The 17,994-nt window shown below is 42.0% G+C and overlaps 1 protein-coding gene across 1 annotated transcript in view; it reads left to right on the top strand.

The window, feature by feature from the left end:
- The window catches only part of DNER (delta/notch like EGF repeat containing), a 258,886-nt gene that overhangs the window by 216,834 nt on the left and 24,058 nt on the right, over positions 1-17,994 (top strand). The window contains exon 9 of the mRNA XM_089683496.1: positions 15,649-15,771. Coding sequence (XP_089539622.1) covers positions 15,649-15,771 — 123 coding nt within the window. The remainder of the gene's footprint in view (positions 1-15,648; positions 15,772-17,994) is intronic.

The following is a 17,994-nucleotide window of genomic DNA, read 5'->3' as shown; positions in this document are numbered from 1 at the left end:
GGTCATGCAACATTGTACCTTCATTTTTTTCTCACAAATAGAGCTTTCTTTTGGTGGTTTTTAATCGCCACTGGGCGCTTTACTTTTTGCGCTATAAATAAAAAAAGTGCAAAAAATTTGAAAAAAAAAAAAAAGTTTATTTGTTTCTTTTATAAAATTTTTCAAACAGGTATTTTTTCTCCTTCACTGATGTGCGTTGATGAGGCAGCACTGATGGGCACTGATAGGCGGCACTGATGGGCACTGATAGGCAGCACTAAAGGGCACTGATAGGCAGTACTAATGAGGTGGCACGGATAGGCGGCACTGATAGACAGCACTAATTAGGGGTCACGGATAGGCGGCACTAATATGCAGCACTGATAGGCGGCACTGATAGGTGACACTGATGATGGGTACTGATAGACGGCACTGACTGGCATCACTGCTGGGCACTGACTGGCGGCACTGACTGGCACAACCCCTGGGCACTGACTGGTGGCACTGACTGGCAGCACTGCTGGGCTGCACTGGTGGGTGGCACTGGTGGGCAGCACTGGTGGGTGGGCACAGGTGGGTGGCACTGGTGGGCACAGGTGGGTGGGCACAGGTGGGTGGCACTGCTGGGCACATGTAGGTGGCACTTCTGGGCACAGGTAGGTGGCACTGCAGAGTGGCACAGGTGGGTGCACTGCTGGGCACAGGTGGGTGCACTGATGGGCACGGGTGGGCGGAGCTAGTGGGCGCACTGCTGGGCGGAACTTGCGGGTGGCACTGCTGGGCACCGATCATCAGGGCACTGATCATCAGTGCCCTGATGATCGGTGCCGATCCCCGCTCTGACAACTGCCGGTTCTCGGCAGTACTTTCCTCACGATCTGACAGCGTGAGGAAAGTGCAGCCGAGAACCGGCACTTGCATTTCCTTCTGATCAGCGTGTCATTGGACACCGCTGATCAGGTGGTAAAAGGCCGCTGTGATTGGCCTTTTACCACATCACGTGATCAGCTGTGTCCGTAGGAGAGCGCGTTCTGGGAGGACGTCATATGACGTCCACTCAGAACTGGCCGGCCGCAGTGAAGCCGTCATTCGGCTATCTGCGGTCGGCAGCTGGTTAAGTGGCAATATTACACTATGTAAGTTTTTTTCTCCCTGGTTGAACGGTGGAGCCTATTTGTATCGTTGAAGATCCCTTTAGAGTGAACAGCAAAGAGGGTACTAAGATCCCTTAAATTCCTAAAAAGTGTCCCATTCACCTAAATCTGGTGAGTGTATTTGATGTTGGTTTCACGGGTGGAAGGTGAAAGTTCTTTTTGGTGTATTTGAAGAGTCTTTGGGAAAGAAGAAAGTCACTTGATTAATATTTTTTCACTTGATATTTTTTCACTTGATATTTTTTCACTTGAGATATATATATATATATATATATATATATATATATATATATATTTCATGGATAAAAAAATCTTTTTGGTGTTTTCTTTTATTATTAATTTTTATTGATTTTTATTAATATTAATTATTAATTTTATATATTTTTTATCATTATGATGCACTTTATGTATTGATGGTGTGTAGAGGTCTATGTTTGCGCTGGTTTATTCATTATTTATTGTGGTTTGTGTTTTTTGCACAGTGCACAGCAGCAGTATAGAACCTGTGGGAATCTGTTGGCGCAGGAATAATAGTTTATATAAAATAGTACAGGAGATGACCAGAGACTGCAGACATAGTACAGGAGATGACCAGAGACTGCAGACATAGTACAGGAGATGACCAGAGACTGCGGATGTACTAGAAGAGATGACCAGAGACTGCGGATGTACTAGAAGAGATGACCAGAGACTGCGGACATGCTACAGGAGATGACCAGAGACTGCGGACATACTACAGGAGATGACCAGAGACTGCGGACATACTACAGATGACCAGAGACTGCAGACATACTACAGGAGATGACCAGAAACTGCGGATGTACTAGAAGAGATTATCAGAGACTGCGGACATAGTACAGGAGATGACCAGAAACTGTGGATGTACTACAGGAGATGACCAGAGACTGCAGACATAGTACAGGAGATGACCAGAGCCTGCAGATATACTACAGGAGATGACCAAAGACTGCGGACATAGTACAGGAGATGACCAGAGACTTTATTTTTATTGTGATATCATATTGCACTTTAGGATTGATGTGTTTATATTTGTGTTGTTTTTTGCACTTTGCATAGATATGGGATTAGTTGTTACACTCTTGTGTGGCACTGGAGGTGATTATTTTTACAAGCTTAATATTGACAGCCTTAGTCTAGGAATCACAGGTCTGGTGCTACAATATTGTGCACCCTATGCAAGACCAGCTACTTGTGCCCCCCCGCCCCCCAAAAAAAAGCTTTTAAAAACAGTAGAAAATATTAAATCAACAAAACATGACACTGCTAAACTTCTTTTAATTTGCGGAAATAAGTGCCATAAGATGCCAACAGCAACAAGATTAAAGACAAAATCAGTGTCATGGAAGGACTGTATCTGTGGCTGGCAGTAGCAGGGTGACAGCTGCAGTGAATGGAGGATGATGGATCCACACTCTGACAGATCCCAGGCTGGAATTCCCCTGGCAATGGGGGGGGGGGGAGATAAAATGCTGTGACAGCAGGCAGCTGAACTGATCGATCCCACACAGTGACAGATCCGACACAACACACCACCACCAACACTGACACAGATCAGCAGGCCCAGCAGGCACTAGAAGAGCAGGTTGTGGGATCGTGATGATGTCATCACTCGCTGACACATTGCACTTGTGATGGATGTCCAGTCGGCTGGGTCACACAAACACGAGACATCAACATTACCTGTGACATTACAGTGATCAGCAGCTGCCAGCTGGCTTGCAGTAAGGGACTGAGTATGAGAGGAACACTGGAAGGAGTGGCAGCTCAGCTGCTACATTGGCCCCAGACCCCAGCATCTTCCTCTGTCCTTTCTTCCTCCCGTCTGCCGCCTCTCCTCTCAGCTGAAAGATCAATCATGACGTGGCAGCATCCCACACAGAAAGAGTGTCGGCCTGTGCAGCGTCCAGGCGCCCCTAGGTAGCAGTGCACACTAGGCAGCTGCCTAGTTTGCCTAGTGAAAGCACCGGCTCAGAAGACACGCCCCCTCTATTGTGTTTCATCAATACGGCTTAGTTGTACACATCATATTCAAGACATCCGCGTCCAGCAGCAGAGTTGGGGCTTTTATATTGCTACATATACAGTACATATGGAATGCTTTAAAAATGCAAGCAACATGAATAAAATATCTTAAAAGCACATATAATCTCATGGGAAGATTGTTGCTGAAGTGAATGGTCTGGCGACAGGCTCTATTTAGAGTTCTGTGGGAGGGAATGATGACAGACAGGGAAGCTGTGCCATCCCCATCATCTTCAAAACATACAGTATAATAACTGCTAGCTGATCCAACCTCCTAGTGCTACCAAAAAACGAAAACAGTATTTTTTCGTAGAGTTTATCTTTTATTTTCATCATAATGGTAAGGTTTGTAATGTCCAAATTCGTTTCATAGTACAAGAACAGAATCCATCAAGGCATCCCAATTAGAAATCACTAGGTTGGAGTGTCGTTATATAACCAACATATATGTAAATCATTTTTTTTACAGTATTTAAATTAAAAATCTGGCTCCACTCCTACAGAGTTTGTGGTTGATTTTATTACAAATCCGGAACGTGGGTAGAGACATAGCAGCCAGGTCCCATTAATAAAAGTTGCAGTGTGATATTTGTTGTGCTTCCTACGCACTCCACTCCACTATTATTTCATATATTAAATCAGTAATGCTGGTATTTAAGTTGCAGTAAAAATGCCGTTTCTAATAGTAATTTGATCGCCTATTATACTGCAGGATCATAAATGCTACCTGTTGTGCTCAGCTCAACACAAAACCAGGCTGAGTCCTCCAGTGAAAAGTGAGCACCTGCAGAGAAGCAAGAACCACTTTGAACGTAGATGAAATGAAGATGAACATTTCAAAAAATGTTGGGGTGAAAGGTGAAGTGCTGCGAGTAGGCAGTTTACTGGCAGCACTTATTGAAGTATTGGAGCATTAACAAGCAAAGCTGTCAAATGAAAATATACATTGATGTTCAACTGAAATTATTAGTGCAGGCAAATACGACTCCAGTTACATAAAGCTAAATATGGATTTACTGTGCATCCATTGCTAGTAAAATATACCTGTAATTTGCTGCCAAGCCAAGAATTGGGCCTTTCGTAGCTCACAAGAGCAAAGGAGCACAGCCCCTCTTTTGAGTCTATCAGTCCCCGGTATCTCCATACATTGGTGCGTGGTTAGGTCTGATCTCTGATGTGTAAATCACTTTAGATTTATATTTTAACTGTCAAACTTTGTAGTGTTTGTGTCTGTATTTTAGATTCCAGCCTTTCAATGCTTGTACTGGTTTTTTCTTACAATAGTAGCATTTCATTTTCTTACCCAGTGACTTAATAGATTTTGTTTTTGGTAGGCAGTTGAACGGTATTAATGGCCTTATTCATTTTTTATTTAAACTTTTGTAATGTGCAGCTTGGTGGCTTAGTGGTTAGCACTTCTGCCTTGCAGCACTAGAGACCTTGGTTAAAATACTGGCCAGGTGACTATCTGCATGGAGTTTACATCTTCTCCGTGTCTGTGTGGGCTTGCCTTCCACACTCTAAAGACACGCTGGGAGGTTAAAGTGTAATCCAAGTCAAATTCTAAGGCTAAACCTACTCCTACCCCCATTGTAAGCTTGTTTTATCTGCCCTGTAAAAGTTAAAATGTATAGTCTTACCTTTTGCAGCTGTTGTTGCTGCCTGTTGAGGCCAGCGCTGAGACCTGATCATATGACTAGAGTGGAGCAGATAGGCATCTTTTCTTCTACAGGGTAAATAGAAAAGTCTTAGATTGGTGGTGGGAGTAGGCTTGGCCTTAGTTAGAATTTGACTGGAATTTCACTTTAATCACCACTTGCCTACCAGGCACTTATACCCCCTTCCTGCCCAGGCCAATTTTTAGCTTTCAGCATTGTTACACTTTGAATGACAATTGCGCAGTCATGCAATACTGTACCCATATTAAATTTTTATCATTTTTTTCACACAAATAGAGTTTTTTTTAATGGTATTTTCTCGCTGCTGGGTGTTTTATTTTTTGCGCTATAAACAAAAAAAGAGCAAAACATTTTGAAAAAAAAAAGTTTTTCTTTGTATCTATTATAAAATTTTGCAAACAGGTAATTTTTCTCCTTCACTGATGTACATTGATGAGGCTGCACTGATAGGCAGCACTGATGGGCACTGATGAGGTGGCATGGATAGGCAGCACTGATGGGCACTGATAGGCAGTACTGATAGGAGGCACTGATAGGCGGCACTGATGAGCTGGCACTGATGATGCTGCACTGATAGGCGGCACTTCTGGGCAGCACTGATGGGCGGCACTGCTGGGCAGCACTAATTGGCGGCACTGCTGGGCACAGGTGGGTGGCACTGCAGGACACAGGTGGGTGGCACTGCTGAGTGGAACAGGTGGGTGGCACTGATGGGCACAGGTGGCTGGCAATGATGGGCACAGGTGGGTGGCACTGATGGGTACAGGAGGGAAGCACTGCTGGACACAGGTGGGTGGCACAGGTGGGCGGCACTGCTGGGCACTGATCATCAGTCCCCTGATGATCAGTGCCAATCCCTTTTCTGACAATCGCCAGTTCTCGGCAGTACTTTCCTCACGCTGTGACAGTGTGAGGAAAGTGCAGCCGATAACCGGCAAATGTGATCGCTGTGTCATTGCTGATCACGTGGTAAAAAGCCACCGTGATTTTCCATTTACCATACCACGTGATCAGCAGTGTCCGTAGGACACAGTGACCACCGGCGGGGCCGGGTGTGCGCCGCTGGGGGCGCTTAGGGGGGCGTGTCCTGGAATGACGTCCTTCGGCTATAGCGCGTTTGGGAACTAGTTAATTGACTCCTGTCTCAATCAGCCCTGGTACGTGAGATGTGGAATTTAGATTGTAAGCTCCTCAGGGGCAGGGACTAATATATAAATTACTAGATGAAGCAGCTTTTCTCAAACTTTTTATCCCAGAGGAACATTTAAAATAATTTTCAGGCCTCGGGGAACCCCTGGTAAGATTTGTCCATTGGGAGTCATTGGAAAGATATCCCTTACTCTGGTGGTGGTATGTGGGAAGAACGCCCCCCCCCCCCTTAAAGGTCAGCCAGAATGACACTCTTACAGCTTTTCAGCTTGCTATGCCAAGTGACATTGGACCTGGAACTATGCGGGCACCATTAGATGGGAGGTCAGTTAGCCAGAACTCAAGGAACCCCTAGCTACCACTGGAGGCTGAGAATGCATATAAGGAAAGAAATCTGGAATTCTTTGCACTCCTTGATGTCTTTATTGTATAGATCACATGTATATCACTCTCAATCTGGGGAGGTTATGCGCAAGCACTGTTCTTAGCGCGAAACATGTTAGCGTTTATTGTCCCCAGACTGTGAGTGATGTGCATGTGATATATACAATAAAGACTTTGAGTAGTGCCACAAATTCCGGATTCCTTTCCTTATATTTCCTAGATGGGTTGTGCTAGCACCCCCAACACCTGCTCGCAGTAAAAGCAGCCTAGACTACTTCACCTGGATCAGCATAGGACTTTTTGCTTTACTTCGGACCTGGTTGAGAATGGCTTATTTACGAAAGCTGGAAAGTGCAAATCAGGCTCACTTCTGCATAGAAACCAATCAGCTTCCAGGTTTTATTGCCAAAGCTTAATTGAACAAGCTGACATTAGAAGCTGATTGGATTCTATGCAGAGGTTAGCCTGATTTTGCACGCTCCAGCTTTAGTAAATAAACCCCAAAGTGCTGGCACTATATAAATACATATAACAAATAAAAAGGATGTCTGTAAATACTAAAAATGTTTCAAGTGTGGATGGGCCGTAGTAAGAGTGCTTACCAATTTTGTTGCTAACTAGTTCTTATCTCAGGAAGTTGGGAGGTCATTGACTTCTCATTCACATATTTATTTTTTGAGCGAATCAAGGACGATTTTTGGGTCTAAGGATATTTTCTGCTGTACCATCAGCTTGTATCTGATGAAAGAAATCCTAAACTGACAATCTGAGAAGTTTGCCAGTGAAATCAAGGACTTTTCAAAGATCTCAAAGCCCAGTATTCTGTTTTGATCAGACCAGCAGGAAGCCAGATGCATTAAGATTTCTCTCTGATTTTACCGTCAAACAGAATAAGTCCATAGTCTTTTTTGGTTTCACCGGAAGGCGCTATGACCATGAGTGACCTTTTTATTCTCAGTTGGCTTCTGAAAGGGACAGGTTTTTATTTTATTTATGACAAGATCATTAGTTTTATATGTAGTATAGAGCACATCTTAGCTACAAGTTACAGCAATGTAGAGAATTCATATGAAAACTGTAGGGGCATTCCTGAGAAAAGACATAAAAAAAGAAGGAGCTATTATAAAGCAATATAAATATGATGGAGGGAGTCTCCAATATTGAAGGAAAAGCCATTACATTTAAAGTATAGGACATGCCTGTATTAGAGGTTGACGTGCAATAGCTGTTTTATTGTTTTCCTATAGTAGTTCCAGCAGTCATTGACTAATCTCTCTATTCATTTATTTATACTGTACTGATATACTGTGGATATAAAAAGTCTACGCACCCCTGTTAAAATGTCAGGTTTCTGTGATGTAAAAAAATGAGACAAAGATAAATCATTTCAGACCTTTTTCCACCTTTAATGTAACCTATAAATTGTACAACTCAGTTAAACATCAAACTGAAATCTTTTAAGTGGAGGGAAGTAAAAATAAAAAACTAAAATAATATGGTTGCATAAGTGTGCACACCCTTAAACTAATACTTTGTTGAAGCACCTTTTGATTTTATTACAGCACCACTCAGTGTTTTTGGGTATGAGTCTATCATCATAGCACATCTTGACTTGGCAATATTTCCCCACTTTTCCTTGCAAAAACACTCCAAATCTGTCAGATTGCGAGGGCATCTCCTGTGCACAGCCCTCTTCAGATCACCCCATAGATTTTCGATCAGATTCATTTCTGGACTCTAGCTGGGCCATTCCAAAACTTTAATCTTCTTCTGGGGAAGCCATTCTTTTATTGATTTGGATGTATGCTTTGGATCGTTGTCATGCTGAAAGATGACGCTCCTCTTCATGTTCAGCTTTCTAGCAGAAGCCTGAAGGTTTTGTGACAATATTGACTGGTATTTGGAAGTGTTCATAATTCCCTCTACCTTGACTATGGCCCCAGTTCCAACTGAAGAAAAACAGCCCCAAAGCAAAACACATCTTTTGGAATTATGACCAAAAAGTTCAACCTTGGTTTCATCAGACCATAACACATTTCCCACAGGTTTTTGGAGACTCCAGATGCGTTTTTGCTAAATTTAGCCGGGCTTGGATGTTTTCCTTCATAAGAAAAGGCTTCCGTCTTGCCACTCTACCCCATAGCCCAGACATAAGAAGAATATGGGAGATTGTTGTCACATGTACCACACAGCCAGTACTTGCCAGATATTCCTGCAGCTCCTTTAATGTTGCTGTAGGCCTCTTGGTAGCCTCCCAGACTAGTTTTATTCTCATCTTTTCATCAATTTTGGAGGGACATCCAATTTTTGGTAATGTCACTGTTGTGCCATATTTTCTCCACTTGATGATGACTGTCTTCACTGTGTTTCATGGTATATCTAATGCCTTGAAAATTGTTTTGTACCCTTCTCTTGACTGATACCTTTATCAATGAGATTCCTCTGATTCTTTGGAAGCTCTCTGTAGACGATGGCTTTTGCTGTAGGATGCGACTAAGAAAATGTCAGGAAAGACCTACTAGAACATCTGAACTTTATTTGGGGTTAATCAGAGGCACTTTAAATGATGGCAGGTGTGTTCTGACTCCTATTTAACATGATTTGAATGTGAGTGCTTATTTCTGAACACAGCTACATCCCCAGTTATAAGAGGGTGTGCACACTTTTGCAATCACATTTTTTTAGTTGTTTATGTTGTTTATTACTTCACCCCTAAAATATTTCAGTTTGTTTTTCAAATGAGTTGTATCGTTTATAGGTCACATTAAAGGTGGAAAAAGTTCTGAAATAATTTATATTTGTCTAATTTTTTACAACACAAAAACCTGACATTTTAACGGGTGTGTAGACTTTTTATATCCACTACATCACACAGAGCTGTGCCTGCTCATATCAACCCATAGAGATGACAGACATTCTACAAAAAGAACTCAACACATGGATTATTGATAACCTATATAAATATCAGCAAGCTTGTAAAGGATGCAGGAATAGACTCATGGTTTATATTTTTAGTTACTTGGAGACTGTGGGCTGAAAGGAATGTCAGAATGGGAAGAGTACAATATTATATAAAGCGGTATTAAACCCCAAAGAAAAAATGTACTATATTGCCTTTTACCAATCCTTAGATGTGGTGGCTGCATTTGCGTTTTTCCTCTGTTTTCACCTGGTGATCTGGCCAGTAACAAACATCCTGTATTGGAGTGCCTTCACTCTGGATGAAGGAACACAGGGGGCACCCTTGGACAGCAGCATTGTCGATCTGAGAGGGGGAATTGTCAGATGTACTAGCAGATTTAGATACACTAACACATTGAATCCAAACTCCAGCTCATGCAGTTACAGAAAACAGTTTTTTTTCTTTTGGGATAAAGGTTTTCCATGAATAAATATAAGTGGATCAATAAGGGGTAGCACAGTGACTTAATGGTTAGTACTTCTGCCTGGCAGTATTAGGGTTACTGGTTCAAATCCCAACCATGTCACCACCTGCCTGGGGTTTGCATGTTCTCCATGTGCTTGCATGGGTTTCCTCCGGTTACTCCAGTTTCCTCCCAAAGATATGCTAGTAGGTTAATTGGCTCCTTTCTAAATTGTCCCTAGTATATGAATGTGAGTTAGGGACCTTAGATTGTACACCTCTTGAGGGTTAGGGACTGATGTGAATGTACAATATATGTATGTAAAGCGCTGCGTAAATTGACAGCACTATATAAGTACCTGAAGTTAATAAATATAAGCACCTCTGTCAGTGGTAAATGGTTTGTCTCAACACTCTAACTGCTACATTTGCAGGACAATTTGTTTTCTTGAAAAACAACAGAATTATTGGCTGGATCACCAGATCAAAATAAAGGGGAAAAGTCTTAAAAAAGAAAACTAATGCAGCCACACATTTAAGAATTGGTAAGCTGCAATATAATAAATGTTTGCTTTTGGGTTTAATACCACTTTAAGGTTTTTTTCCTTTATTTTTACCTCATAATCTGGCCTCTAATTCACTTCCTTTTTTAGGGGGTCTGCACTCTGGATAAAGGAGCAATGGAGACACTTTTGGACAGCAGTCTAAAGGTGTCGGTCTAGTGAGAGGGTAGTGATAGAAACACTATCAGATTTAGAAGGATTTGACTTACAAATTAAAGCCGAACTCCAGGTATCATTTTTTAATTAGTTACTGTTTTTTCCTTTTGGGATAAAGGTTTTATATACATGAATAAAAGCTGATCATTGTAAGCATCCCTGTCTGTGGTAAGTGATTTGTCTCAACCACTTAAGGCTCTCTGACATTGGCGGCAGTGCATACCACCCTCTGAAAAGTAATCCGTGGTGGTTAACTATTCATAGGGCGGTATAGCAGCAGCTGGGAGCCACTCAGGAGGCAATCCTGCCTTCTCCTGAATGTTTTTCTTTTTTTTTTAAATCCCAAAAAATGTTTTATTTTAAAATACTGCTTCCATTAACCTCAATGAGAAAGTTTGACAGGTGGAGTTAAAATTGCTGTGAAGCAAAGCATTGTGCCTGCAGCATGTATACAGCCCTGTCCCTTTGTAATGTTAGAATTTGGTGGGTGACCCAGGAGCAGTAAAACATTGGCTCATCCGTCAGTTTTTATTGGCCCCAGCTGCCTCTGTGAAAAAGTTGAAAAATAACAGACTTTGCTGGATCACAGGATGAAACTAAGAGTACATACACAAAAAAATGAAAACCAAGGCATCCATCACATCTTAGAATTGGTAATCTGCAATATAATACATGTTTGTTTAACAATGTTTTAATGAAAGTGAGGGAAATTGGGCAACTCTTAGTTCTTTCTTTAGTGGAACTTGCAAACCAAAGACCCGGTAGCATATCTTACACATTGAATTTAATTTGTGAGGAAGCCAGTTAAAGTAGTTGTAAACCTCATGAAATCTGAATAAATCGTATCCCTCTATAGTGTGCACTTGTCTCAATTAAGAGCACCAAGCTCTATCTGCATGCAGGGCCGTCTCAATAACATCATGGGCCCCTGGGCAAAGTAAAGTATTGGGGCCCCTACCACCCTGCCTCAACTTATGCACCTATTTTCAAGAATTAAAGTATAAATAGTTGATAGGATTAAACACTAAACACTATATTGCCAAAAGTATTGGGATGCCTGCCTTTACACACACATGAACCTTAATGGCATCCCAGTCTTAGTCCGTAGGGTTCAATATTGAGTTGGTCCAACCTTTCCCGCTATAACAGCTTCAACTCTTCTCGGAAGGCTGTCCACAAGGTTTAGGAGTGTGTCTATGGGAATGTTTGACCATTCTTCCAGAAGAGTATTTGTGAGGTCAGGCACTGATGTTGGACGAGAAGGCCTGGATCACAATTCATCCCAAAGGTGTTCTATTGGGTTGAGGTCAAGACTCTGTGCAGGCCAGTCAAGTTCCTCCACCCCAAACTTGCTCATCCATGTCTTTATGGACCTTGCTTTGTGCACTGGTGCGCAGTCATGTTGGAACAAGGAGGGGCCATCCCCAAACTGTTCCCACAAAGTTGGGAGCATGAAACTTGTCCAAAATGTCTTGGTATGCTGACGCCTTAAGAGTTCCCTTCACTGGAACTAAAGGGCCAAGCCAAACCCCTGAAGAACAACACCACACCTTTACCCCCCCCCCCACGACCAAACTTTACACTTGGCACAATTAAGTCAGGCAATTACCATTATCCTGACAACAGCCAAACCCAGACACATCCATTTGATTTCCAGACAGAGAAGGGTGATTCGTCACTTCAGAGAACATGTATCCACTGCTCTAGAGTCCAGTGGCGGCGTGCTTTACACCACGGCATCCGACGCTTTGCATTGCACTTTGTGATGTAAGGCTTGGATGCAGCTGCTTGGCCATGGATACCCATTCCATGAAGCTCTCTACACACTGTTGTTGTGTTAATCCAAAAGGCCACATGAAGTTTGGAGGTCTTTAGCTATTGACTCTGCAGACAGTTGGCCACTTCTGCGCACTGTGCGCTTCAACATGCACTGACCCCGTTCTGTCATTTTATGTGGCCTACCACTTTGTGGCTGAGTTGCTGTTGTTCCCAGTTGCTTCCACTTTGTTACAATACCACTAACAGTTGACTGTGGAATATTTATTGGCAAGGAAATTTCACAGATGGACTTATTACACAGGTGGCAACCTATCATGGTATCACACTTGAATTCACTGAGCTCCTGAGAGCGACCCATTCTTTCGCAAATGTTTGTAGAAGTAGTCTGCATGCCTAGATGCTTGATTTTATACACCTGGTGCCATGGAGGTGATTGGAACACCTGAATCCAATGATTTGGAAGGGTCTTCCAATACTTTTGACAATATAGTGTATATTTATTTGTACTTTCAATAAAATGGATTTTAGACAATAAGGAAATAAGGAAACATGCCATAAATCACAGACTAATCAACACAAAGGACAGAATACAGGAAGGTGGGGGGGGGGGGGCAGAAGGGCACAGTACAGGGGGAGTCAGGAAGGCACAATACTGGGACCTGGCAATTGCGGGACAGTTGGCAAGTATGATGTAAAAGCATCTGGGGCTCCTGGGTAGTGCCCAGGGGTGCCCATGCATTAAGACAGCCTTGCCTGCATGAATCACTTCTTACGAGTTTTCCTGACACCAAGAGAAAAAGTGACAAGGGAGGGACATCCAACTGATTGACATCCTCACCCCTGTTCCTGTGAAGGGAATTGTGTGAAAGGGGGTGTGTCTCTTCCCTCCAATGAACTCTCAGAGCTGTTCTCACTGAGCTCTGCAGAGTGTATTTTCAGCTCTCCACCTTTTTTCTGACAGCTCAGGCAAGCTCTATAAATTCTGTACTTTGAACAGCTGTAGAAAAGAGAAGTCTGCAGAGACAGGTACAACTTATGTAGGAGGATTTGTTTCATCTCTGTGTATCACCTGAGGACAGTCACTTCACTGGGTATATGGAAGTGTTTACAACCACATTAAGTAAAAGCATCCAAAGGTGGAATGAACATACAGACTACAAGGCAACAAGGTCTAGCTCAGCTTAGAATCCAGGATCTTGATAACGAAAGCACCAATTCTAAAAGCTACCAGATATTTGGGCAGAACCTTCCCTCCTAAAATGATGTGACTGTTCACTCCAATTGTCCAGTCATTTGAAAGGCAAATTCCTGGTCAGTAGACACCAAGCAGTAGACACCAATGGTGCTTTGTGACATTACTATACTGAATCTGATTGTGGCTAGATATGGGTGCAACATGAAACATGGTCAGAAACATGGACTTTGAAATTGTGTATGGCCCAGCCAAAATCAGAAGGCATAATCTGATTTGATGACTGATTTGGCTGCTTCCAGCATGCAAATAATATTATTTGTACAAAATGACAATCTGATGTCCGTACTATTAGAAGTTCAGGTCAGTCCCTGATATTACAGGGACCGTAATTGCAGAGAGAGAGTTGTGTGGTCTAAGAGATGATGTCACAAGAAATCACATAATAGTGGCTCGGAGACCCTGCTCAAATGTGACATTGTACCTTCACCTTGCAGTGTAACCTTTCAGAATCGTCTCCATCACGAATGGATTGTCCTTACCAGTATTCAACATTTCCATACAGTCGCTAGTCATTTAACCCCTGCTGTTGCTAGCGATTGGGTTTTGTGGCTCTCTCATACAGCCTTTGGTAGGAAAGGTTGCTCGGTTAGCACCACGCTGGGTCACAGGCTTTGTGCTGGTTTGCAGATTTGCTCATGAGAAGAATGTTAAGCAGGATGGATTAGTAGAAAGGCTCGCTTACATTCTAGGGGCTCAGCCTCGTAAGAAGCAGGACCCCAATATTAACATTCATTGGCTGCATAGCTGTGCTGTTACTTTATCGCTCACAAAAGTGCAACTTATCTGTATTGTGGAGGCTGCCATTTTCAGACAAAAAAGGAAACAATACCAGGTCTGTCTTTTGTGCTTTCAAAGATGTTTCTTATGGTTCTGTCTCTGGCAGAGAGTGTGAAAGAATGGGAATTTATAGGGCTTGTTCCATCTAGTGGCCATGAGAGATATTTTCATATTATATGCAGGAAATGTAGGTGTCCCCAACTGGAAGAAAACATGCCTTGAATGAACTATGCAGGCTGCCATTGCTGACCTCTTTCTGAAAGTGCTAATTGCCCCGCTGTCTCTGGTTTGAAAGTAATGATAAATAATGATGTTCTCTAGAAAATAAAAATGACATATAAAAGTGTACATTTTGACGTGATACAATAGTGGTCTTATTTTTTATTATTTTTTTTAAAGTAACCCCCCGCAAGTTAAAGTGTTACTAAACCCACAACAGTAAAAGCAGTCTGCATTGTGTAAAAAAAAGTTTGATCCTGTCTTCCCTGATTGTCCCCTTCTTGCACAGTCCTCAATCCACCTGCTGATAGAACAGAGCCTTGGGGGCAAGCTGCATATGCTCAGTTTGGTGTGTATTGCTAAAGAAGTTTTTTTTTTCTTGGGAGAGTGCATGTGATCAGCACAGGGACAATCAGCACTGTCCAGACAGAGGGCAGGGGTCATGCAGCCTCATAAGACAATCAGGGGAGAAAGAAAACTCCTCCTACAAGCTTTAACCCGTGCTCTGCTGGTCACTGATAGAAGTCACAAGACCGCTATATACTGCTGATGAGAAAAGGAAATTAGCAGTTTATATTTACTAAAATAATTGCATTTCCATATTCTGTGTACTGTGGAAGACCAGATATAGTGAATGCAGGGTCCTGCATTTAGTAACACTTTAATGGCATAATGTGCTAGTATACACCACATACTGTTGCATTGTATTAGCACTCCCACATTTGGGATGCAACACAGAGGAAATGGCCAAGCATGAATTGGACGCTGTGTGACCCGGAACAAAAAGTTGCCTCTCCCTTTAGCAAATCATCTCAAGTCTGTGAGTCGGGACATTGACAGACCATTGACTGTCAGCATTCAGGTGATCTCTAACCCTCTGATTGTTTCAGCAATGTCTGCTACCATATTTTCTTTTCTGACAGGTTCTTTTTAAATTCTGTTCCACTTGCAAGCTATGTCTCTTTGTCTCAGTGTTTTTTTAGAAGTAAGCATATATATTCTTTGAAGTCAATAATTATAGAATCTAATTGCTTATCTGGTTATGGATAAGAAATGCCTATTGTGAGTTATGCTTTGTTCTGGTATAAAAATATATAAATGTCCAAAAAATTCTAAATTTTATTTGGAATTTTACTCTTTACCACAGGATACCATGGTCTGTACTGTGAGGAGGAATACAACGAGTGTCTGTCAGCCCCGTGTCAGAATGGAGCAACTTGTAAAGATTTGGTTAATGAATACCAGTGTGTCTGTCCACCTGAATATGAAGGTAAAGTATAACTCCTAATCAATATGGACCTGCCTCACCAGTTTCTTAACATATCGATTATACCTGTACTCTATTTTTTTCATTTGTGTAAAATACTTGCTGTTACTTTTATTATCTGTAAAAGCCTTGCTTGTGCCCCACTCTAATTTTCCTGACTTAATAGGTAAGCAATTAGAACTACTAATCCACTGCCTGATGACAGTGCTTCCATGGCTACTAAGCCACTTTTAGGCCCATTGACACCTATGATCGGGGCCAGCAGCAGATTCCTGTGGTAGGAATTAACAAATTACTAGAGGCAGACAGATTGTCAATGTGAAAAACACCCCCTAGATTTTCTAGCAGCAGCCATCTTGAGTGAGAGTAGATAATTTATGTAGCCTTTACTTCCAAGTAAAAATATGCCCATGAAGACTCCTGGGATGTATGACATCATTTAGCCTAGGTCAGATGCCAAAAAACAACTGAAGAAAAAAGTAAATACTGTATATGTTCCTATCTATTTACAAAGGCTAGTAGCATAAGGATTAAAAATAGTTAATGTTGATTGAGAAAGTTTAGCTTCACTTTAACAAGATTGCAGTGTGTTAGTGCATGAATATTAACATGCATTGCATTAAGACACCAGAATACACTAAAAATGGTTCATTTTCTGGCAGCGCACCACAATACATGTCCATTGCACACCTTAATGGGCACATTACTGCAATAGCGTGAATGGGCCCAGAATGACAGGCACTCTTAGATAAAAAGCATTACATTCATTTATGCGATGACTTAGTAAATGTTCATTTTTTATAATGTTATTAAAATTTAAACACTTGAAACACAATTTAAATGTACTGCCCTTAATAAATAATGATAAGAGATGCAACAAAACAGGTTCCATAGAAGGGTGACCCATCAATGATTAGTGATCTGTGAGCAATTGCCTGGAGAAGTAGAGGCAGACTTCAGTCTATCTTCCTGATAGATGGGGGCACTGACTGGCTCTGCTGCCTGTCACTGCCTAGTTGAATGGAAACCTTTCTTGCTCATTAGAGGCATTTTGAATTCATTACTTCACTGCTAGAGGGCAGTGTCTCACATGGAGATCGATCACACTGATCGGCTGACAGTCTTATTAGCACCGCATTGACCGCCGCTGGATGCTTGTTTTACTTTATTAGAAGAGAGGCTTGCTGTAGTCGTTAGCAGTGGCTGAAGGTGATTTTCAGTAACACATTGTTAGTGATTGCTAGGAAGCAGTTGGGAAATAAGTGGAGGTCAGAAAACACACTCATATATTAAACAATGATTTAAATGTTCCTGCCTAGTATTTGTGGCCAGATGGCAGCAATGACTTTGCTGAGAGCAGATCCGACTCCTTTAATGTATCCCTTGAGAGTGTAATTAGTCTTAAAACCAATGTGTGTACTCAACATAAAAATGATGGAAGGGTGATAACTAATCATTGCCATTTTAAAAAAAGGAAACCTTTGGCCTGTGTACACATTAAAGAAAATATCTACAATGTTCTCTACTTGTGACACTTTACTTCAGTCCAGCTTAACTGTATAAATCCTTGAAATTGGGGAAGCCTGACTTTAGCTTCTTCCAATCAGCTAACTGATACGGGTCACCACATCCAGTAGGGAAACAACTGCCATGGTAGTAGTGACCAACTTGTCACAGGGGTTATGGGATCAAGGTGGGGTTGGGGGAAGGGGGGTTCAGTACCTATTCCAAACACATACTCCTATCCCACAGTAATTGCTTTGAGTATCAGAGAGAATGAATAGGATCTGTTGTACTGACTGTACTAGTGGATATAGTTGATTTAGTCATTTTTGAAGTATGTGTAGTTATTAGTAGATCTGTAGTAGGCAGCAGTACTAGTACACTCATTACTGCAGGGGCTGCCTGTTTGTATTTAAAGAGGAACTAAACTCTGGAAGTTGTGCTAAAAAAAAGGCTATCAGGGGTCAAATGAGTAGTCACGATATTGTCCGTGGTCTCCCATAACTGATTTTTTCTCGTTACTAATTGCCATATTCTGCACTGTGTCTCTGTGTGAAGGCAGCCATCTTGGTAGAGGCAGGGCTTTGCTTCCTCCTGTAAGAGTCTCCAGCAAGAGCAACACTCAACAGCACTGTATTTACGTTACCAAATCTCACTTTAAACCTCATGAGACTAGACTAGACAATCAGTCAGAGGTAGCAGTGCCTTAGATCTCAGACTGCA

This window comes from Staurois parvus, unplaced genomic scaffold (assembly GCF_062004578.1).
Source record: "Staurois parvus isolate SC_StPar_1 unplaced genomic scaffold, SC_StPar_1.0 ptg000312l, whole genome shotgun sequence".
NCBI lineage: Eukaryota > Metazoa > Chordata > Amphibia > Anura > Ranidae > Staurois > Staurois parvus.
Note: the sequence above shows the minus strand (reverse complement) of the source record. Positions and strands in the feature narration are given on the sequence as shown.